At 52.5% G+C, this 22859-nt stretch overlaps 1 protein-coding gene across 6 annotated transcripts in view; it reads left to right on the forward strand.

Annotated features, from left to right (window-relative positions):
- Window positions 1-20989, forward strand: part of Chst15 (carbohydrate sulfotransferase 15) — a 95289-nt gene extending 74300 nt beyond the window's left edge. For 5 of the 6 annotated variants that reach the window (XM_045146636.1, XM_045146641.1, XM_045146637.1 and 2 more), the window contains exons 6-8: window positions 8850-9006; window positions 16311-16458; window positions 18677-20989. In XM_045146636.1, coding sequence (XP_045002571.1) covers window positions 8850-9006; window positions 16311-16458; window positions 18677-18867 — 496 coding nt within the window. In that variant the 3' untranslated portion in view covers window positions 18868-20989. The remainder of the gene's footprint in view (window positions 1-8849; window positions 9007-16310; window positions 16459-18676) is intronic. The other variant, XM_045146642.1, reaches the window with a different exon arrangement.
- Window positions 20990-22859: the final 1870 nt, after the last annotated feature.

A 22859-nucleotide genomic window follows, 5' to 3' on the forward strand; every position in this document is an offset into this window, starting at 1 on the left:
CAGCCTTGGGGCGTTGCGCGTGCAACGTGCAAGGCCATCCACCCGCTCTAGTGACAGGGTGGGCCCAGGCCCCAGTGAAGTCATTGTACCCACTCTGTGACACCCAGCAGGGACAGGGCCTCTCCTGAGCTTAGCCGTCATGGTCCGTGCTCAGGTGGGGGTGGGGGATGGGGCCGGCAGAGGAAGGGTGGGGCTCCGGTTCAGTCCCCCCAGCCTGGGGTATCAGCTAATTCCATGGAACTGGGGGGGGGGACTGGGATGGTCTTTTAGTGGTCTCCCTAGTTGGTGAATCTCTCACGCATCAGCCACTGGATGTAGACTCCTGAAGGCATGGGGGTTCCCCTGGGTGGGGGCAGGTCTTTCATCCGCTGGGAGGCACTTTTAGCATGGGGGACGGCTTCCAGTTTCACAAAGTTCTCTGAGCAGTAAGGACACCAGTCTTTTGTGGGGCTGAGCCTGGACTCCACTCAGCCACTTACCTCTGCTTCTGAGGGAGTCGGGGGCAGACCTGGGGTTGGAACTGGTGGAAGGGAGTTAGCTGAGGGATATCTTGGAAGAGCTGCAGACCGTGCTAAAACGAGGGTCTCTCGGTGCTGAAACTTCCCCCCAGCTCTGCCTCTCCAGGCCTGGAAACAGAGTAAGTGTGGCAGATATGTTCAGCCGGGCAAGCCTGGCCTGCCCGTGGCGCTGCAAGAGCCATGCAGCCCTAGGGAGACATGGGGCATCCTCAACCTATATGGCCTCCCTACGCTTTCTGAGCACTTGCCGGAGTTCCTGAATCAGGCAGATGCCCACACAGGTGAGAAAATTAGGGACGAGACACTGGGGTACATAGTTAGGAATAGACCCTTCCCTCCCTTGCTTCCACTTCCTCTCTTTGATTCTGAACTTGGGAGGATTTAGGAGGCAGAGTACAGTCTTTTATTTAAAATCGCCCATCATTTCCTGGTGAATTCAGGCATTTCCTCCTCAGAAGCCTCCCCTTTGGTGTGTTCATGGTGCCTTCCCATGGGCCCTAGAAGTGGCCCTGGGGCCCAAGAATAGAGCTTTGCCATCCTGCCACCCGTCCGACAGCCAGGTCGCTGTCCTCAGACCACCGGGCAGGGAGGTTCAGCTGCAGCAGCCAAGTCACAAAACAGCATCTCTGTCCATGTGCTTGTCTGAAGACCATGTGGGGTGACCACCTGGTGAGGTACCACGTCTTGTGATTGGGAGGAAAACCTTCGGGTTGGCAATTCTTCACCTCCCACACTGTTTATTTTGGGGATATGTCTGCCAAGCCATTGGCAGCCCTGCGCATTCCCACAGGGACTGTTTGGAAAGGGCAGTTCCGTGGGGACAGTGAGGAGGCATCCTGGGCAAGGAGCGTGTCATTTCTGAAGGTGAGAAGTGTCCTGACGGTCGGGGATCAGGGAGCGAACCCTGGGCAGTCCAGGAGACCTTCCAGACTTGTCACGTGCAGAGGTCTGGGACGCTGCAGAGGAGGGTCAGCGCATTCTACTCGCTGGCCAGCCATCATGCGAAGTGGCTGCCTCTCCTGGAGGGTCCCACCCTGCTATACACAGGATGGCTTAGAGCCCCCTGATTCTGTCACCTGTGTGGGCTGCTACCTTCAGGAATCCTGGCAAATGCTGAGAAGGTATATGCAGGCCAAGTGGGCTTCAGGAGGCCAGGGGTGCTTGACATGCCCACAGAGGTCCCAACCCTACTCCACAAAGCACCGAGATACCCTGTGATCAGATGCAGGAAGAGATCGAGATGGACAGTCAGGGACCTCTGGTCCTCTTGGGGACAGAAGACCCCTACTCAGTGGCCCACGACGACAGGAAACTGCATCCTTTAGCTGCATTTGGATCTCAGTTTGTATATTCTCAGCTGGTAGAGCCTCTGCCTTGTCACCGCCATCCGAATGACCTACAGTCACCCTAGACATTTCCTAATCCACCTGGCCTGGCTATTCCTACCTCATTATACCCTGTGATAAGATAGTTATGGTTTGTAATTCAGGGGGACAAAAGGACTCCTTGCCAGCTACATGAAATAGCTTTTGTTTTATTCTTGTAGGAAAAAATATCTATAATCATTATTGATGGCACCCTAACCGAGGCTGGGAAGCTATTGATCCGTGATTTGAATGTGGAAGCTGGCAAATGGAGAATAATGAGGCCAGCTGCTCCTGTGCTCGTCTCTCTGTGGCTGCGGGATTGCAAGATGGGGTGGAGAGTTGGAGGACACAGTGTGTTCGCCTTCGGGGGGCTCCTGGGGGGGCAGTGTGGCTGTTCACTGGACTGTTCTGGGGAGCTGGTGGGCGGGGGCTTGAGGAACACAGGGCAGCGTGAGCCCTCCCAGAAGAGACCAGTTATGCCCGTATCCACCCCTCCAGAAACAGCCACGGACTTTCTCTCTGTCTCTCCGCATGGAGGGAAGGTGAGGGCGAAACAGCCTGTCCCCAGTGACAAACGCTGCCAACATCTTGAGGGGATGCAGGCGCCACGGGCATTAGCTTGTCCAGTCCGTCACACAGCATGTGCCACGCTGTGCGAGTACCCCAGTGCCCGTTTGCCGTTGCTGCGTTTTCTAGGTGTCCAGCGGGATGCCCCATAAACACATTTGCTGCTCTGGACCACTGCAGTGGCACTCCTCAGGTCAGCCCCAGTGTTTGCTGTGTCTCTGTTACTTGTCATTCTCTCCCAGCCTCCTGTGGCTTATTTATTAAGAAGTTCCAGAACAAAATTGACTTTTGCTGCCCACTGGCTGCTTACCCGCAGTGACAGGAACATCAGACAAAACCTCCAGGCCAGCGTCTCAGATGGTCAGCGCCCACCTAGTCAGCCACTGATCTGCTGCCCTCCCAAAACCTACCCCGGCCACACGCTCAGTGGGCTTTGGGGTTTGGTCTGGCATTGTTCCTGGCTCATGTGACCTGTCTAAATGGCAGTCTCTTCTGAATCCTGGTGGTTGTAAGGATGGAATAAGAGCAGCGTTGAAGTTTCTAGCCCGGGGCCTCAGCGGATCTTTCAGTTTCCACCAGGCTGGAAATGGAGGGGATGTCAGGGGCTAACCTGTTAGCCTTTGCACGGAGCCCTTTGGGCTTACTATTCCTTTTGCTGTATTTTTTCTTCCCTGTGTTGCTGGGATGGAACTGAGGGGTCTCAAGCGTGGAGGGAGGCCCAGCCCCAGCTCCTGTTTCCATCATCAGCATGTGGCTGCTCTCTGCTTGTGTTAGATCAGCGCTGTGCCCCTTCAGTGGCATCCAGTGCCTTTAGCAGTGGCTTTGGGGTATCCACCCAGGTTTTATGTGATGAAACCTTGGGGCCCCCTTCCAGATATTGCTAAATCCCCATGGGGAGAGTGGTCACTTTCAGAGGAAGCTTTCTCCCCCCACCAAACACATACCCCATCTACCACTCCTGTTGGGGTGCCACAATCCCCTTGTTGGTACGTACTCTACAGGACCTGGGTAGACATCGCCAGCAAGCACACAGGCCCACGGTTGCAGATCCACACCAGCCGGGGTCTAAAATAACCGCAGCACAGAAGGCCTGGAATGTGCTTGGGCTTATATTTGGAATTGCCATTGGAAACAGTCTTGGCCAAATGTAACACCCATCTGTTCAGGGTGGTTTGAGAGTGAGAAAATGAGGTGATCTCGAGTGGGGGATGGGCAGCCTGGATTCTGGGGCTGGGGGGTGTCAGGCTCCCTGGCTCTCATGCTCGTGCAGAGCCTCCAGCCCCTCCACTTTAAGCCATTCCTGCTGCTCCGACTACTAAACTCATTGAGAAATGTTTCCCTTTATGCAGCTGATCTTCCAGAACTTTTTATCCACTGGCTGATCCCTCAGGAGTACAAAAGAGCAGTCCCTCCCTGAGTCCCCCTTCCCTAGGTGGGGAGGGCACTCCCTCCCTCTCTCCATCTGCTGACACACAGCACTCAAAGCAAGGGCTCCTTTAGGCCCGGCCTGCTGGTTGCCTTGCTGTACTGTCCTCCATTCTTTCTTTTCTTCTATGTCTTTGTGTGTGTGTAGGTATGTGTATGTTTGTACATGCGTGGGCACACGTGTGTATGGAGGTCAGAAGGCAGGGTCAGATGTCTTCCTCGGTTGCTGTCCACCTTATTTTTTGAGGCAGAGTCTCTCACTGAATGTGGAGTTCGCCTAGACCACGCCTCAGGGAGCCTCCTGTCTCCATCTCCCCAGTGACAGAGGACAGGCACTTAGCACCACGCCTGGCTTCTGTGCGTGCTGAGGATCTGAACTCAGGTTCTCAAGGTCCTGCGACAAGCACTTTCCCAGCTCAGTTATCTCCTCAGCCCGCTCCCCACGCTCTTAGTCCTGCATCTCTGTTCATTCATCCTGAGGTTTCATCTGGTTTCCTCCAGTTCGGTGATGACTCACACAGCCTTGTGTCAACCACTGACTTGTAATTTCCATGTTCCTTTCTCTTTTGTACTTCATCACAGTTGCAATTGATTTTAAAGACTAAACTCTGACATTTACATATGTCTTTTTTAAAAAATAATTTTTATTCATTTATTTATGAGAGAGAAAGAGGCAGGTAGAGAGAGAATGGGCACCCCAGGGCTGCTAGCCAGTGCAAATGAACTCCAGACACATGTGCCACCTTGTACAGCTGGCTTAGGTGGGTACTGGGGAATCGAACCTGGGTCCTTAAGCTTCGCAGGCAAGTGCCTTTAACCACTAAGCCATCTCTCCAGCCCTACATCTGTTTCTTTACATATTCTACTCTTCATCATTACCATTTTACTTTGCTTTACATGTGTGTGTTGTGTGCATATGTGGGTTCATATGTACGGACTCGTGTGTGGGTGTATGTTCACATGTGTGTTGCATGTAGAGACCAAATAGCCTTCCTTGAATGTTCTCTTAGTCTCAGTGAGGTGGGGTTCTTGCTTGAGCGCAGAGCTCACCGATTCACCTAGTCTAGCTAGGCAGCTTGCCCAGTGAGTCCCTGTTTCTGCCCCCCAAGTTTTGGGATTGTAGGTGACTACCATGCTTACCTGGTTTTTGTTTTTTGTTTGTTTGTTTTGAGGTAGGGTCTCACTCTAGCCCAGGCTGACCTGGAATTCACTATGTAATCTCAGGGTGGCCTCGAACTCATGTCGCTCCTCCTCCCTCCGCCTCCCGAGTGTTGGGATTAATTGTATGTGGGCGCTGGGGATCTGAACTCTGGTCCTCACGCCAGCGCAGCAGTCACTTTACCATCAGAACCTCTCCCAGCTCCTTCTCACTTTGTTGCAGGCCCGTGCCTGCTGTGGTTCTTCGGAGTCCCCGGGGCACGTGCTGTTGATGCATTTGCTACCTTTCTCAACGTCGTCTGGGGCTTCCGCCCGTCCTAGCGCCCGTTAGTCATCATCTTCCCAGAGAGCTGACTGGACGCTCCCGTGAGACTCTAGTCTCATCCTTGGGGAGGATCCGGCAGCCCTCCCTGAAGGAAGAGCTCTTACCACGTTTTGCCCCCACTCCCTTGTTTGCTTATGGAAGGTCTGGCCCCACGGCCAGGGCCTTTCTGTACACCTGGGCCACTGATGCAGGGTGTCTGGTTGGGAGAGTGGGCTTGACCAAAATAACCCCTTAGCCTCCCTTGGAATTTGGAGTCTGGATCTGTTTCCTAGGGCTATTCAACTAAATCACATACACTTGGTGCCTTTGAAAACAGACATTTCTTCCCGCCCAGTCTGGAGGGCAGAGTCTGAAATCAGGATGTCATAGGTTGACTCCCTCTGTTGGAGCTGACTCTGTCCCCTGCCTGGCTCTGGCTCCCAGCTTCTGGTGGCTTTCAGTAACCCTCGGCATTGCACAGCTCGTAGCTATAGAGTCCAGTCTTTGTATCTGTCTTCACACGGTGTTCTCCTGTGTGTCTGTCTGTGTCCTGTCCCTTTTGAATAAGGGTGCCTATCGCTGGGCTGAGGACTCACACTAAACCTAGGGCGATCTCTTCTCATCATCTTAATTGCAAGTGCAAGTGTTCCATTTCCAAATAAGGTCACAGTCCAGGATTTGGACTTGCAGATATTCTAGGGGTGGGGGCACCGCTTAACCAAGTACAGGGTCCAGGTGGTTGTTGGCCATTGTTAAGGTGAATCTTGCCCCTGCTCAAATGTCTGCTGACCAGGCAGAGTGCGAAGGACCCCTAGTTTGGGCACTTATTGGAGGAGGGGGTCCAGTGAGTTCCGTAAACTACCTGAGCTGTGGCCAGATACAGGGATTTTGGAGGTGACCAGGGACCCTAGAAGTCTCCTCTCACCTTGCCAAGGAATTCACATCAACTGATGTAACAGTTGTGTGCTTGACTCACAGAAAGTGAGGTTTGGAGTTCATCTCAGATGCAAACCTACAGTGCATGCAGCTGAACTCTTGTGTATTGATTTTGGCATTTACCCATCAGCCTTTAGGCCCACTATCTATGATGGAGTGCTTTTCCGTCATGTTCCAGTCCTAGTGCTTGTCCTGATGTTGAGGAAGGAAAGTAGCAAGCTGATTTTGAAGACAGCTGTGGACTAAGACCATGGGTGGATGCATGAGCCCTGGGCCACTCTTCTCATGGCCTGGGCTCCTTTCATGACACATCCTCCCTTTGGGAGTGTTTAGCTGGCCAAGCTGAGACCATAAGGCGTTCCATTCCAGCGTGTGCAGTAATACCGGGTGACGAGCAGGTACAACCCCCAGATGCTTGGTACCTGGTTTAGACACCAGGGTGGTCTTCGTTGGACAGAGGGCACCGGGCTGGAGGCACAGGGAGATGGAGGGCAGAACTGGGAAGAGAGAGGAGCATGCCGTACGGCCATGGCCATGTCTGACACCTGGCCAGTATCGCCCTAGGCAGCTGGTGTGGCTGGGGCTTGTGTGCTGTGGGAACAGGGGCAGGTGTGTGCAAGATGAGAGGAGGGGGCATCTGGGAAAGAAAACCAGGGGGATTCTCCAAAGCCACAGAAGAAATTCTTACCTCGTCTGCAAGCGGAAATGGAGAAGAAATAAAGAGTAGGAAGCACATCCCAGAAGTTTTGTCAATGAAAATGATGATCGTGACATCTGCCGCGATGATAAAACAGACTTCGCTTCCTGCTGCTGTCGGTCTGGCAGTGCCGTGATGGGCTTTGCGAGATGGAAGAGAAACTGGGTTCAGCTGGGAATTCAGGAAGTGATTTTATAGCCAAGGAACAGGGAGATGGGGTTAGGGTAATCTGGCTGAACCTCTCTGTAACAGGGTTCTTGCCGAAGGCAGGCCAGGAGAAGCCCACCAGGTGAGGTCAAGATTTGAATTAAATCAGCTTAGCAGTGTCTAATACCAAAAACAAATTAAAATATTTATTTAAGGGACAAAGAGAGACAGGTCAGAGAGAGAAGATGGGCATGCCAGGGCTTTTTACCACTACAAATGGATTCCAGATACATGGGCCCTTTTGTATATCTGGATTTACAAGGGGACTGGGGAATCAAACCCATACCAACAGGCTTTGCAAGCAAGCCCCTTTAACTGCTAAGCTATCTCTCCAGCGCTAAAACCAAGATTTCAACAGATTTTAGTCTAAGACTCTAACTGACCTCCTGAGTGCTGGGATTACAGTCACAAGCCACCATGCCTAGCTTCTGATTGTTGTGGAGTGTATGTGCATGTGTGTATGGATGTTTGCATGCATGTGGGCTCAAGTGTCCAATGTGCACCTGTGTGTGGAACCCAAGAGGTCAATGTCCTCTATCACTTTTCCACCTTATAGTTTTGAGACAGCGTCTCTCACCAAACTCGTAACACACCAATTCCGCCCGACAAGCCAGTGCAGGAGGTCCTTCTGTCTCCACCTCCCCAGTGCTGGGACGACAGACTTGCGCAACCACTTTGAGCATTAAAAAAAAAAGGTTTTTTTTTTTTTTTTTTTTTTTTTTTTGCGCAAGGAAAGCGAGAAAAAGAACGAATGAGCACACCAGAACCTCTTCCCATTGCAAATGAACTGCAGACGCCATATGGCCGCCTTGTGCCTCTGGCTTTATGTGGGGACTAGGGAGTTGAACCCCAGGCTGTCAGACAAGTGCCTTTACCCACCGAGACGTCTCTCCAGCCCCCATGCCCAGCTTTTTATGTGGGTGTCAGTCTCAGCGTCTGAGTGTCGGTCCTCAGGCCCCTCCTGCTTACACAGCAGGCATTTTACCCACTAGCCGTGTCCCCAGCCCCATATGTTAACGTTAGGAATGTAGGAAAGTAAGACTCTCACATGGATTGTAATATTCTAGGTTTATTCACTCCAGAGAGGAAAGGAGAGGTAAGGAGCAGAACGTTTTCATGATCCTTTTTTTTAAAAAAAATATTTTATATTTATTTATTCTTTGACAGAGAAAGAGGGAGGGAGAAAGAGAGAGAGAGAATGGGTGCGCCATGGCCTCCAGCCCTCTGCAGATGAACTCCAGATGCATGTGCCACCTTGTACATCTGGCTAATGTGGGTCCTGAGGAATTGAACCTGGGTCCTTTGGCTTTGCAGGCAAACACCTTAAACGCTAAGCCATCCCTCTATCTCTTCCCCTTTTTAAGTTTTCATAATGTGGTTGTGGAAAGAGCCTCAGTCTGAGGTAACTGGGAAGAATTACAAGCAAAACAAAATAAAAATGAGACAAGAAAACAACAAGCAGTGGTGGTTGTTTGGGACTGGTGCAGACATGCCTGAGTGTGGGAGGGGTGAGGTGGGGAGGGAGCCCATTTGCATTAAAAGGAAGAGAAATGGATGTATTTTAATGAACTGAACTAGATAACTTAATTGCACATTTATTTTCATTGTCACCCAAATGGCGTGATTGCACATCCGTGGATGGTGAAATGATCCCCTTATTTTCTTCCCAGGTTGTACTCAGACTATCTCTACTTCGCAAGTTCAAATAAATCTGCAGATGACTTCCACGACAAGGTGGCAGAAGCTCTGCAGCTGTTTGAGAACTGCATGCTGGATTGCTCCCTGCGCGCCTGCGTCTACAACAACACCCTCAACAATGCCATGCCCGTGCGTATTCAGCCAGCCAGCCCTACAGAATGGGCCACTTTGAAGCTATTGTGTGCCAGGGGCGTTACGGAGTGGAAGTTTGGTTTGGTGCAGAAACACAGAAAGAAGTGTTTTCATGTGCAAATGCCACTCAGCGCCTTTGAGCGCGGGCTATTGTGGAAACCCATATTCTCAATTCCGGGCTGCGAGAACTGTGGAAGCGGGCGGGCCCTTCCAGCCGGTTTCCTGTTTGCTTCCTTGTCCATCACCCAACTGCTCTGCACCGCGCATCCTCTCCTGTACCCGCACACCAGGCGCACTTAGGAAGACTGCCATTTAGTGAGGCTCCAAGAGCACACGCTGCCATCGCAGTTGGCACAAGAGGGGGCACTGGCTCTGGGCAGTCCTAAGAGCATGTGGGGCATGGATTGTTCTGTGGGCTTTAAAGTGACTTTGAATGCTCCCACAGTGTCTCCATGGAAAAATGGATTTTTGTTTGTTTGTTTGTTTGTTTTCCATGTTATCTGTTTTTCTCTTAAGGAATATATCTGTAACTTTCCAGCCTTATGCAAAAACAACTGCTGGTAATGAATTCAGCATTTTCACTGACCTTGCTTCTTGATCGGAATCTAAGCACTTCCTCTTGGCAGGGATCTCTAAAGGGCAGACTCCCACAGTGGACCATCACTGCCACCTGCCCCACATGTGCCCATGACACACAAGGGCACAAATTGACTGTTCGGGAGGCTCAGTGGTCCCTCTGGGGTGGTGAGGTTGAGAGGGAAGGCTCCTCAGGCCTCTGGCATACATGGTGACAGCTGGTAGGACTCTAGGATGCCTTCCTGGGACTTTGTAGATTGTCAAGGAAGGTGTGACATGTGACAATCACATTATCAGGTGGCAGGCTGGGGCTTTGCAGGCGGGCAGCAGTGTGGGTTCCGTTCCCTGCGCTGGCATTGCCTGGATGTGTGTCTGCGCAGATGTCTCAGCTTCCCTGAAATCAGTCATTTCTTCACGACGCTGTCAGGCTGTTGTTGCCGGAATGAGAAAGCAATGGTTCTTTCACGCGAATGAATCTATGGTGCTGGGTCTTAGACCGGGCCTTGGTGCAGGGGCTCCCATGGAAGGGGCTTGCTGTTTACAGCTGGGGAAACTGAGGCTCTGACTGGCTGGCTGCCTTCTCCTGGAGTCACTCACCTAATAAATTCAGGCTCTGGAGTCCAACTCTAGGTCTTATGACCTGGTTTTCTGCAGGGCTGCAGTATGACAGGAATGGATAGAGGAACGGAAAGGAAACAGACCAGCGTAGTGAGAGGTGAGGTGTCTGGTGTGGTTCATGGTAGGGTTCAAACCCTTTTCTCTTGGGTCCTGTTATCTGTCACTAGCTTTTCACTTGGGAAGACTTCTTGAGAATGACTCAGTGGGAGGGACAGGTTCAGGCCCACATCAGACAGATTAATAAGTGACCTAAACTGGCTTAAGAAGAGGCAGGCTGTAGGACTTTTGACCCAAGCATAGTTCATTTAGTTTAATAGCTGTGAGTTGTGTTTCGCTTCATGGAAGTTGAATGTCTGACATAGGTGGATCTGAATGTCAGAGGCATTTTGTATTGCTCCGAGCAGCCAGACCCTCTAGGCCCTTCTTTTTAATTTTTTTTTTAAATTTTTATTTTGGGGAATTTTTTAGTGTATATAATGTATTTTCATTGTATATACCTTTTACTCTCTCTTTAAACATATTTTATTTATTTATTTAAGAGAGAGAGAATGAGGCAGAAAAGAGAGAATGGGCATGCCAGGGCCTCTAGCCACAACTCCAGATGCATGTGCCATCTTGTGCATCTGACTTACGTGGGCACTGGGGCATCAAACATGGGTCCTGAGGCTTGGCAGGCAAGCTCCCTAACTACTGAGCCATCTCTCCAGCCCCCCTACTTCCCTCTGTTAACCCCCCACTCCTGCTGTACCCTTTCTTCCTCCCAATTACTTCCTTCCTCTTTTCATGTTGCATGCGCGCATGTGCACACAGGTGTGTGTAACCTACTGAAAACTTAGGCTAGGGTTGCTTGCATGAGCATGGGTCATTTACTGGAATGTGGGCGACTTACTAGTCGCTCTCCCACTGAAGAACATGACTCCCCCTCCTCTTCAGAAGCCATGAGAGCTGCCAGTCGCTCCCCTGTGAGGAGTGGGGTCCCCCGAGCCCTTTCCCCACCCACGATGGAATGTTGACAGGCTCCGTCCAGCACCAACTCTATGCCAGGCAGTGCCTGGGCCAAGCAAGCTGGATGTGCTTCAGGAGATCTTTAAATAGGTTTCCTGGAGACAGGATTTCCTCCACCACTTCCTGCCACAGAGAGGAGAGGGTGTGTCCTTCCCTGTTTATCCTTTGTTTCTGGTCTGCATGTGCCCGGGAGCATGGGAACACCACTGAGATTGGGGGTGTGAAGGGGAAGTTCATGGGCAGCTGCAGATCCTCTTCACCTCTGGGTGTCTGGAAACATCCTAATAAAAGTTTATTGCTAAGGGACAGGAAGGATGTAACCTTTGTTCATGGCTGACTGGGCCTGGTCCTAAGCCTTCAGTCCTCACAGACCCCTGAAGTCCCTTTGCAGTTCACAGATTAGGAACACCGAGGCTCCCTGTAGGTACTGTTTTGCCTGTAGACAGCAACAGGTTCAAGGCTGAGTCCTGGGTCTGGTGACTGTTGAAAGCCAGGGCGTTTTCACCCTCCCTTCTTAGCTGCTAATAGCCAGTCTGAGCCAGCGGGGAGGCATGACTCCAGATTCCGTCTGTGACGGGCCGAGAATGACAGCGCCGTGGCTGGCATCTGTTGGCAGTGGACTGGGTGACGACGGTGGGTGACTAATCTCCTTCCAGCCCCCGGGAAGGAAGGAGTGCAGTTAGGGACGATGAGGATCCATCTCTTGGAGATGGCCCCTCACTTCCAGGGTGGGAGGAAAATTGCCCTTCAGTGGCTATTCCAGCCCAGCTACAGCGTGGTGGAGGTTGGGGTGCGTCTCAGCGTCCTGAGTGCCAGGATGACAGGTGTGCTTGCTTCGCATGCCCCCCAAGTAGGACTGCACTGCCTTCCTGTGTTACCTCATACTCCATGGCCTCTTCCCTCCTCACCACCGTCCCTTACCTGTTAGGGGGTCACAGCCACACACGCCTAGTTCAGGTCCTCAGATGGCTTCTGAGCAGGGGTCTCATGGTGGCCCAGGGGTCTCGGGTCCCTGAGAACTGGTCAAAAATACAAACTCTCTGCCCCTCCTGAATCAGACGCTCAGGTGCAGGAGGGGATACCCATCTGCCTAACTGCCCTGCTGCGGGCATGCGACACGCCCTGCCGTGGGTATGCACGCGCCCTGCTGCTTGGCTTTGGAACCACAGCTCTAGAGACTTTTCACCGGTTCTTTCTTCTACCTTTCTCTGGTTGTGCTTGACGAAGGCCTTATCATCCAGGTTTTTCTTTACTCTGACCTGTTCCCCAGCTTTAGTTTTTAATAGCATGTATTGCAATTGGTGATGGCTGATGTCCGTTCACCCACGACCAAGCAGCAGGTTCCGTGCAGTCAGGGCTTCACCTCTTATGAGGCCTCACATCTCCATTGCCTAGTGGGGTCCCTGGCACATGGTGTGAATTCAGATTAATTACTGAATGTGTGAATTAATAGATGAATGATGGATAAATGACTAAGGAGTTTGGGAAGAGAGTAGGGAAGCCGAGTGGGAAGTGTCAGTTGAAACTTTTTTGTTACTTTATTTTTATTTTTTTTGAGAGAAAGAAAGAGGCAGAGAGAGAGAGAGAGAAAGAGAGAGAGAGAGAGAGAGAATGGACATGCCAGAGCCTTTCAGCTGCTGTGAATGAACTCCAGATGCATGCGCCCCCTTGTGGCACATGTGTGACATTGCATGCTTGCATCACTTTTTCTGTCTGGCTTACATGGTATCTAGAGATTTGAACATGAGTTCTTAGGCTTCTCAGGCAAATGCCTTAACCATAAATCCATCTCTCCAGCCCCAGGGAAATCTCAATTGAAATCTAGAATAAGGAATAGCTGCTTGATGTGGTGAAGTCGTGGGGCCAGAGTCAGTCAACATTGGATCCCTTGAAGTGCTCCCCACGTGTTCCTGTGGTGCTCCCTCCTCACCAGGAATCCTCTGTGGTAGGACAAAACCACACATGCACGAAGGGCGTGCCCTCATGACCTGGCGTTAGTGAACATAACTGCTAACCCCAGCTTCTCTCATCCTGGCCTTGCTGATCAGTCACCTGGCACTCGTAACCTCAAAGACTTCCCTGAGCTCTGGCGTTTCCTAATTTTAAATGTATTGGGCCCTCGTCCTGAATATCCTCTCCACTTTGGTTCTATTTTGATCCCTGTTCTATTTTGATTCTCACCCTATGCTGGGCGAAGGCGAGGAAAATGGGATGCCACGGGGCTGCCTTCTGGGGTGTCTCCGTGGTCCCTGCTGTATTCACAGGCTCTCCCCAGCAGCCCAGAGCTCTCCGTGGCAGTGGGTGAGGGGAGAGCAGTGGGTGGGGTCCAGAGCAGGCAGCTGGGGAGCTCACAGCTTTGCCCCAAGATGAGCCCCACAGAATGTCTGTCAGCGGGGCAGGTACAAGGACAGGACACAGTGGCCTTCCGAAGACAGTGTTTCTGGGAGAGAGGAATCTCGCTGCAGCTGGTCTATCCGAGGGGCAGTCTGCAAGATGGCGAAGCCGGTGCGGCCTTGCACTAGCAAGCACACCGTTCTTAGCCCCACTGCACTAGAGGCTGCGTACGTATCTGTTTTGGAGAGAGGCAGACACTCCTTTTCTCCACAGCTTTGGCCCAGCTTGAGGCCTTTCTTTCTTTCTTTCTTTTTTTTTTTTTTTAATGAGCTGGTGTATTCTGCAGCACCAAAGCGTGGGTTGGAGGCAGCTAATGAATTTTGGAGACAACTGATCTATTCCCTCTAATTGTTTTCCTTCCTCCCCATTTTTCCTGTGCCCTTAGAAAAATAATGAAATGGAAAGAGAACAGTGAGAGATGTTTTGTGGAATGTTTCACCATCGTACTGCTAATGGCTTGGTGGTGGTTCCATCAAGAGCCCCATTGAGCGCAGGCACAAGGTGTTGTGGAAGGTGGCTTGATGACAGAACCCTGGCCTCTGCTTTCAGGGAGCTCAAGGTCAAGCTGGGCAGGGAAAATGGCAAGAAAGTGCCTCTCTGGGGGCTGGAGAGATGGCTTAGTGGTTCAGCGCTTGCCTGTGAAACCTAAGGACCCTGGTTTGAAGCTCAATTCCCCAGTACCTATGTAAGCCAGATGCACAAGGTGGTGCATGTGTCTGGAGTTCGTTTACAGTGGCTGGAAGCCCTGGTACACCCATTTTTAATCTCTCTCTGCCTGTCATTCTCAAATAAATAAATAAAAATAAACCAAAAATATTAAAGAAAAGAAAGTATCTGAAGAAATGAGGACCCCCAAAGAGGAGCTTAGGACTGGAAGGCTTTATGAGGAAAGGGAATGAGAGGGAGTCAGGTAGCTTTGTCAGACAGTTGGGGTGACTGGGCCCCTGAAAATGAAGAGCAGGAATGTCTGTGGGCTTTGCTAGAGATCAGAGGAGCCTGGCTTCTTATCTCTTGCCTAAAGGAACTTACAAACAACCTGAGCCCCTCCTGGGAGGGAGATCCCCTTTCCTAGAATTTAAATCTAATCCTCATATGGTGCTTGGTCAAATGCAGCCCCCAGCTCAGCATCATGTTGGCCTCTTCATGCGCCAGCTCCTAGGCCAGTCCCATCAACCCTCACTCTGGCTCACCTGAGCCACAAGTCAGGCCCACTACAGTAAGGTTATAAATACGTTTACCAGGGGAGGGCAAGCTCTCTTAACTGCTGGTTCTCCTGACCCTCTAGGTTCTGGCGAATCTCCCCTTGACCCCTCTGTACCCCCTCTGTCTTCCACATGGCAGGAACTCTCTGTAATTTCTCTTTTTCCCCCCCCTCTAAATCTTTTTTCACATTTCTTTTAGGCCTACAGGGGCTCTTAGACATGGGTGTACTCATTTTCCTTCCCTTGGTTTTGTACTTTCCTAAAGACATAATACTTCCCCTTTTCAGTCCGGTTTGCCCAGTTCTTTGGTTAAATGCAAACATGAACCTAGGGCTTGGGTTCAAGGACTCTATTCCCGAGCCCCTAACACCCAGGATAAGTTGGAAGTCCCAGATCCCACCGGCCGCTTGCAGAGCGCATGCTGAGGGGCAGGAGTGCAGAGACCCGAGGTGGTCGGGAGCCCTGTGGGCATCTAGTGGGTGTTCATGGGAGCAGACAAGGAGCGGGAACATAAGTAAGGAGGTGGGGAAGGGGCAAAGTCATTCCTTAGCACTTCCTCTTCTGACACGAACCGTGAGTTCCGGAGCAGAGTTCTCAAATCCCCGCCAAGTTCAGCAATGCTGTAGGAGTCCTCACAGGATACTTAAGGCTTCTGTGACCATTTATTATAACCTATGGTAGAGAAAGGAGCCAAAGAAAGAAGTGAGTGGAGCGGAGCCTCCAATCCCCCTCTCCCCAAGGCACCTCCTAGCCATGATGAGCACGTGACCACACTGAGGAGCACTGTCAGCCCTAAGTCTTGGTGTCAGAGTTCTTAGGCTGTGTCACTTACCACCTGGGGCCAGAACTGTTGTCTCCAGTCCCTGGGGAGGTCAGAGCTGTGGCAGCTTAGACTGTCTGAGGCCAAAGCCCTGAGCAAATCAAATCACTCCTTTCAGAGCATTCCATGGGCTTGTATCTCCTTCCAAGGCAGAGGGACAAAGACCATGTCTGTCTTTGGGTGGATGGGCTCTTCGCTCTCTAACTTGCACTTTGACGTGAAAGGGGGAACAAAAAGACAGGGACCCAGGACATTAGCAGGCAGGAAGGAGACAGAATTGAACTCCCCCCCTGCCCTGCCCAGCCTCATTCCATGGAGGCTCTGCCACAGTGCCAGCCATGCCAGCGCCCTCACCGTCAGGGCTGTCCCTCGGGCACCTAAGCCATCTCTGAGGCGCTGGGCACAGGAAGACGGCCACGTGCCATTGGTCTTCTGTACCGCGGCCCTCCCCTGTGGCACAGAGGCATGGGGCCACTGGGTCTTGATTAGGCGCAACCCTCAGTGTAGGGCTTCCTCGCACGCGTCGCCCAGGACTCCCCGCGAAGACCGAGGAGCGCGGTGCGTTAACACGGTGCTGGAAGGAATCGCTTGCTGGGACAGCCCTCCCGGGTTGGTTTATAGTGAGACGTCCGGGGCGCCTTGGGTCATCGTTTCTCCTGCAGTGACACCTTCCTCCTCTGTCCTAGGTGAGGCTCCAGGTTGGGCTGTATGCCGTGTACCTTCTGGACTGGCTCACGGTTTTTAAAAAGGAGCAGTTCCTCATTCTGCGGCTGGAAGACCACGCTTCCAACGTCAAGGACACTATGCACAAGGTCTTCCAGTTCCTGAACCTGGGTCCGTGTCACGCTTCAGGCCAGTGGGGTACAGTGTGAGACTCGGGGGGCCAAATGCTCCTGGGCAAGGATAGGCTACTGGGGTGCCCGGGGACTCCCAAAAGGGAGGCCAACTCAGCACCTGCAGATCTGGCATCAGCTGAACGTGGGGCACAGGGTGGGGAGGGAGGAGGAGGTGGCCTCCCCCATGGGAGCCTTCAGCCTAGCAGGAGAGGGGGGTGCTCGGCTCGGTGAATGACTGGGGACAAGCCGTGGGGGAAGTGGGTGTTGACATGGGAGGTCTGCTGATGCCCGGACACCCAGCTGCTGATGGGTCATTGGGGTTCCATGAAAGAAAAGTTTTGCAGGGGCCGTGTGGTCACCATGGGTGGCTGAACTAGTCAGGTACAGGGCAGGGCACATGAAGAGGGGACTGGCCACCACATCATCTCAGGTGTTGTGAGAGACCCCTGGAGTCAGGGCCCTATGGATGGGTTTTGGCTGCTGGTCCCAGCTCCGAGGAGGGAGATCTGCCTTTAGCTCAGCGGTACCAGCCATGGTCTCCAGGGCAATCTGTGCTGACAGGCCCTACCACTGGCTGGCAGAGTCACACAGTAGGGGAACAGTGCTACCTGTGTGCACGGATCACCCAAGGACAGCTGCGGAGTCTGAAGGCAGGTCAGAACAAGCCGCTTCTTTTCACACGACATCTCGGCAGCCCTGTCTGATGGCCTTGCCTAGGAATTTTGTTTCCACTGAACCAGCCAGCCAAACTAACTTTCTTTTCTTCTCAAACTTTCTCTTCTCCCTCCCGCTCTCCCTCCTCTTTTCCCTCTCTCCTCCCTTTCCTCTCTCCTCTTCTCTCCTCACTCTTCCATTCTCTTCTCCTCCCTTCCTTTCCTTTCTCCTCCACTCCCTCCTCTCTTTGGCAGAGATCCACTGTAGCTAAGGCTGACCTGAAACTCACTCTGTGGCCTAGGCTGATCTTGAACTCACAGTCATCTTTCTACTTCAGCGTCCCCAGCACTGGGATTAAAAGCATGAGCCACCATGCCCGATCACTAAATATTTCTGGAAATGTATCTGCCCACCAATGGGACTTGGGACTCTTTAGCCATATAAATTTTGCCATTTTTGGAGAGCTGGCAGTTGGCTGGAGAGTGGACAGGCTTTTCTCGTGTAAAGCCTAGAGCCATTTGTTTATAACTTGGCTGCTTATAGACTGTTGCATTAATGAGGTAACCTTTTCTTCCTAAGAGGGACATAAAGGTCAGTTTGCTGTCTGGGACAGTGGGGTATGCTGAGGATATAGGCAAGGTCCCTAAAGACTGAGTCCAGAGACCTCGGGCAGTGGTCAGCTTTGTTAAGCCAGTGGGGATCTGAGAGACTGGGGTAGGGAGGTGCAGTGATCTGGTTTGACAAGCCAGTGGGGATCTGGAAGACTGGGGTAAGGAGGTGCAGTGATCAGGTTTGACAAGCCAGTGGGGATCTGGAAGACTGGGGTAAGGAGGTGCAGTGATCAGGTTTGTTAAGCCAGTGTGGATCTGGAAGACTGGGGTAGGGAGGGGCAGTGATCAGGTTTGTTAAGCCAGTGTGGATCTGGAAGACTGGGGTAGGGAGGGGCAGTGATCAGGTTTGTTAAGCCAGTGGGGATGTAGAATACTGGGGTAAGGAGGTGCGGTGATCAGGTTTGTTAAGCCATTGGGGATCCCTTTACTAGCCTGCAGGTCACAGTTAGCAGGACTGGCCAACAGCCCCGAAGCTCATTCTGGGAACCTGGGAAGGAACCTGACATAACCCACGGGTGAAAGTGGCATGATCCCACCCTTCCATCAGGGCTCCATTCAGGGTGGGCTTGAGAGACAAGTCTGAAATTTCTTTGCAGTTTCATAATAGTATTCCCTCCCTGTGGATCCAGCCAGATTTTTAAAAAACATATATTTATCTATTTATTTGCAAGGAGATAGAGAGAGAGAATATGCCAGGGCCTCCAACCACTACAAATGAACTCCAGACACATTCACCACTGTGTGCATCTGGCTTTACCTGGGTCCTGGGGAGTCAAACCCAGGTTGTTAGGCTTTGCAGGCAAGTGCCTTAACTGCTGAGCCATCTCTCTTCCAACAGGCTCTTCTTAAAGAGACTCCCATCCCTGCATGACATGCTGCGATTCTGGCAGAGTGCCTTTTACCTGTCGCCATGCCTACAGCCTTACAGGGCGTTTTTTCCTTTCATTCCAGGGCCCCTGAGTGCAAAGCAAGAAGCTCTGATGACCAAGAGCCCCGCATCCAACGCACGGCGTCCTGAGGACCGCAACCTGGGGCCCATGTGGCCAGTGACACAGAAGATCCTGAGGGACTTCTATGGGCCGTTCAATACCAGACTGGCGCAGGTCCTCAACGATGAAGCATTTGCCTGGAAGACACCCTGAGGACTGAGCCCACCCTCCAGGCATTGGGCTTCCCGACTATCATTGTCATGACTTTAAGTGTCTTGCTGGAGAGCTGTTGACTCACTGTAAAGACGAGCCTGGGGCCCAGCCTCTCCTCCCAAGGCCCCTGTTAACTGTAACCATTTTGGGTCCCCTGTGAGTTCAGTTCAGCAGCTCTGTACTTGACACCCTGCTGAGCTCCTCCTCCTGAGGCCTTGGGAAAATGCACTGGGGAGAGAGGTTGGTCTGGTCTGGAGCTGAGCACACTTCACGTGGGAAGAGTTGGCCTCGGAAGGCCACTGCGCAGCCCTGCTGGCCAGCGTTCAGGGGAGCCCAGTGCAGGCTTTGACAACTCCGGGGTCTGATTAAGCTCCCCAGAGCCGCTCTCCACACGCTGCTTTCGCTGAGCACTTTGTATAGACTGCTAACTTCATCAGGGCCCAGAACGGAGTCTCAGTGAAGAAGCAGGTTCTCATTTGTTTAAATTCTTACTTCCAAGAAGCCCTGTTCACTTCACTGTTTCCAAGGGGGTTGGTGGGGGGGCGACTTTTGGCAGCACACTGTTCTCTCTGACCTCCTCTGGTTCTGCCCCTTAGGCGCAATTCATGTTGAACAGAAAACGACTTCATTGAAAACAAATCCATTCCCTGCATTTGACTAGCCCTAGTTCTCCTTTCTTCTTCAGTAGATGTTTTCCCCAAGAAATTTACTTTAGATTTGGAAGAGGACTTCTTGCTGTTAATGCAAGAGCAGAACTGCCTCAAGGATTTGAATGCTTTGTGGAAAATCTGCGTGAAGCCTCGTCACACACGCAGGGGCGCGGGAAAGCGAGAGGATGTCAGTATCTTATTCCGGCCGGAGGTCGTTACGGGCTGCGTCCCGCACGTTCTCTGTTGAGGTTGGTCGACGGTCCTGACTCACTAAGGATCTTCAAGATAACAAGCCCACATGGGCCACATGTAGTATGCGTTGACTCGGGAAGAGATTCCTAGGAGCTGTGCTCTTCATGGAATGTTCGAGGCTTCTCGGCAGCTTGGTTTGCAAAGGCTGAGCTGGAGGTCTTGTCGTTGCGTGGAAGTCCCGAGGAGACCCGGGAAGAACGCTTGAGAGCACTGTGGCCACTGGTTCCAGTGCACACGGGACACACGTGCACACGGGACACACGTGCACACGGGACACACCTGCTGCCGCCCGCGTGTGAGGGCGCCTGGGGTTTGATGACGTGAGGGTGTGCCGCCAGCAGCTGGCTCCTTCTGCCCTATCTCTGCCATGGGCGAGGGGACGCTGGGTCCATTAGAATGTGTGGAAGGCTCTGGGCGCTGGTATAGCCTGGGCTGGTTCTGCTGCTGAAGGAGCTGTGTGTCCTGCGCACCCACGTGCGGGGACAACCCCTCACAGCCAGCGCCCAGTGCAGCGGCCGGCGGGGACATCTGGCCCGAGCACAAGCATGCTTTGGGGAGGGGGCGCTTCAGCGTGTGTGAGATTGGGTATTTATTCGGAGCACAGAGTGTGTGTGTGCGTGTGAGAGCACTTCCTGAGTGGGTTCCCCTCAGCCCTGCCACGGACCAGGCTTCTCCCTCCACTGTGGACACGATGCCTTTATCGATTAATTCCTCTGCCAGTTAACTTGTCATTTCCAGCGGGTAGTTTACGACTCCTTACTGACACTGATCTCTCTCACGCACTCGGCATGTGAACAACATGTAACATAATTCTGCTTCTTACAGAAGTATTACCGAAGGTGTTATTTCCAATATTATTTGGTCCATTGTTGATCTTTTGATATACGCAGCCCGCACCCGCTGTGCCACATCATGCCATCCAGGCTGGGTTTTCCAGGGGCCTCTCCGAGAACACCCACATTGCCTTTGCTCCCAACGGAGGCCCCTCCCGCTGACAGCACAGGTAGCATTTCGGGTGGTGGCTTTCTAGTCTGTCACCCCAAGCCAAAGTGAAGCGGGCCATTTCTCACAACCCGGTACTGAAGACACTGTATTCTGAAAGGCCACGTGCGGGATTGTATTAAACTGTTACTCCCTTAGTCCTATGAGGTATGCCACGCGAATCACATGTATGCTATACTTTTATTCATATTTAACATGATTAAAGGTGGACCCACACAGCTGGGGCCTGTAGAGTGTGTGTCCCTCTGCCATGGCACGCTGGTCCCGTGCATGTGACCGAGGCTCAGGGAAGGAAGTTCGCTGTCTGTTTTGCTCTCTGCAAGCCTTCACCAAGGGCCAGGGCGGCCAGGGCTGTGCTACCGAGATGGGCTATGAAGAAAACCCAAGAACGGAGACGAGAACTCCCGTGCTCCTGGGAACTCCCTGTGGGGTCCCACTGTGGTTGAGAGTTAGGGTGGGGGGGCTGCCATTGTCTAGAGACCTAGGAAATGAAGGTAAGGTAGCTATAGACTTTGCTCCTGTGGCCTGCGTGGCTCTCATGGGTGTGGGTTTCAGACTGAGTGCATGTCCATTTCGCTCAGCAATCAGTGTCTTGTTGAGACCGGAGGGTGAGGCAAGGCTGAGGAAGGAGAGGATGTGCTGTCCGTGCTGGTCATCGCCCGTGACGCTGAACCTCAGACGAGGGCGCCTCATACAGGCCATGTTCATTTCCTTGGCTCGGAGTTGGGAGTCGAGAACAAGGTCTTGCAGGTTAATTTCCCCTTGCCACCTCTGTACACGTCCTCCCTCTAGATTCCCGGGGCTTCTCTTTTCACGCAGGCACCTGTAAGCCCCCAAGAGGCTCCTGGTACCTTCATCACCTCTTCAAAGATTTCTCCAAGCTGGGGATGGTGGCGCATGCATTAATCCAGCACTTGGGAGACAGAGATAGGAGGATCACTGTGAGTTCGAGGTCAGCCTGGGACTACGTAGAGAGTTCCAGGTCCAGCCTGGGCTACAGTGAGACCTTACCTCAAAACACTTAAAAAAAAATTCCAAATGAAGTCATATTACGAGGCACCAGGAGTCAGAACTTCAACATGTGAATTCCGAAAGGAAAACACAACTTAGTCCACATGGAAGTTGACTCAGTCTCGCAGCTCTGGGAGTGTGGGCTGTCCTGGGCACAGTGTTGACCCTGCTTTGGCCCATCACTGGGGAGATGCCCCTTAGAAAGCCTGTTTCAACAGCACTGTCCTTTGGTGCCCTGAGTGTGAGGGCTGCTGTGGCTCAGCTGGAAGAGAATCACGCGGGTTCTTCACAGGCCACAACTGACTGCTCAGCAGGAACGCACGTGTCTGGAAGTGAGAGGCGGAAGTCAGGGAGCAGAGCAGGTTAGGGCTCGCTGTGGAGGGCTGGTGCCATGGCCGTGTCTCCCTCGTCCTCCCCGCAAGCCCTCCGTGTGGCGTGCCACCACTCCCTGCTCAGGAGACGGGAACTTGGCCCTGATCAAAGGGTGGTGCTTTTCCTGCTGCTGTTTAATCTTTCGCTCCAGGAATTGCAAGCTGCGGGTGGCCTGGGCCCACGGGTGAGGCTGATCATGTGGTGACTTATAAGAAAACATTACTTTGAGGAGTTGGGTTTTCCCAGAACTTCTGGGCCAGCTGCTCTGCAGGGCACCAAGAAGGAATACGGGCGGAGTAGGGTAGGGACTGCATGTGCAGGAGAGCCCTGGTCCACCAGGTCTGACTGAGTTTACATCCACTGCCACTGCAGACTCCCACAACCAGGCTCCTAGGCATCCCCAAGAGCTTTGCCATCTGCAGCCTCCCTGGCCCAGCCTTCTGTACAACTGACGCTGGCACCCAGCCCGTGAGGGCCCGAGGATGGTCTTGTCCCCATGACCTCTTTCCCTTCCAGTTAGCCACTATGGTCACTGAGTCTTCATCCTACAGTCCTCGAGAGCACTGGTCCCTAATCAGCCTTCTGGGCTGAAAGCAGGCTATGTGCATAGGGCCGTGTGACCTTCTGGGTCTCCAAAGCAGTCTTTGGCAGGGCCTTTCCCAGTTTCTAGAGACTTCTGAGTTCCTCTGCTTTCCTGGCTTACTC

The sequence above is a fragment of the Jaculus jaculus genome, chromosome 1 (genome assembly GCF_020740685.1).
Source record: "Jaculus jaculus isolate mJacJac1 chromosome 1, mJacJac1.mat.Y.cur, whole genome shotgun sequence".
NCBI classification, from domain to species: Eukaryota; Metazoa; Chordata; class Mammalia; order Rodentia; family Dipodidae; genus Jaculus; species Jaculus jaculus.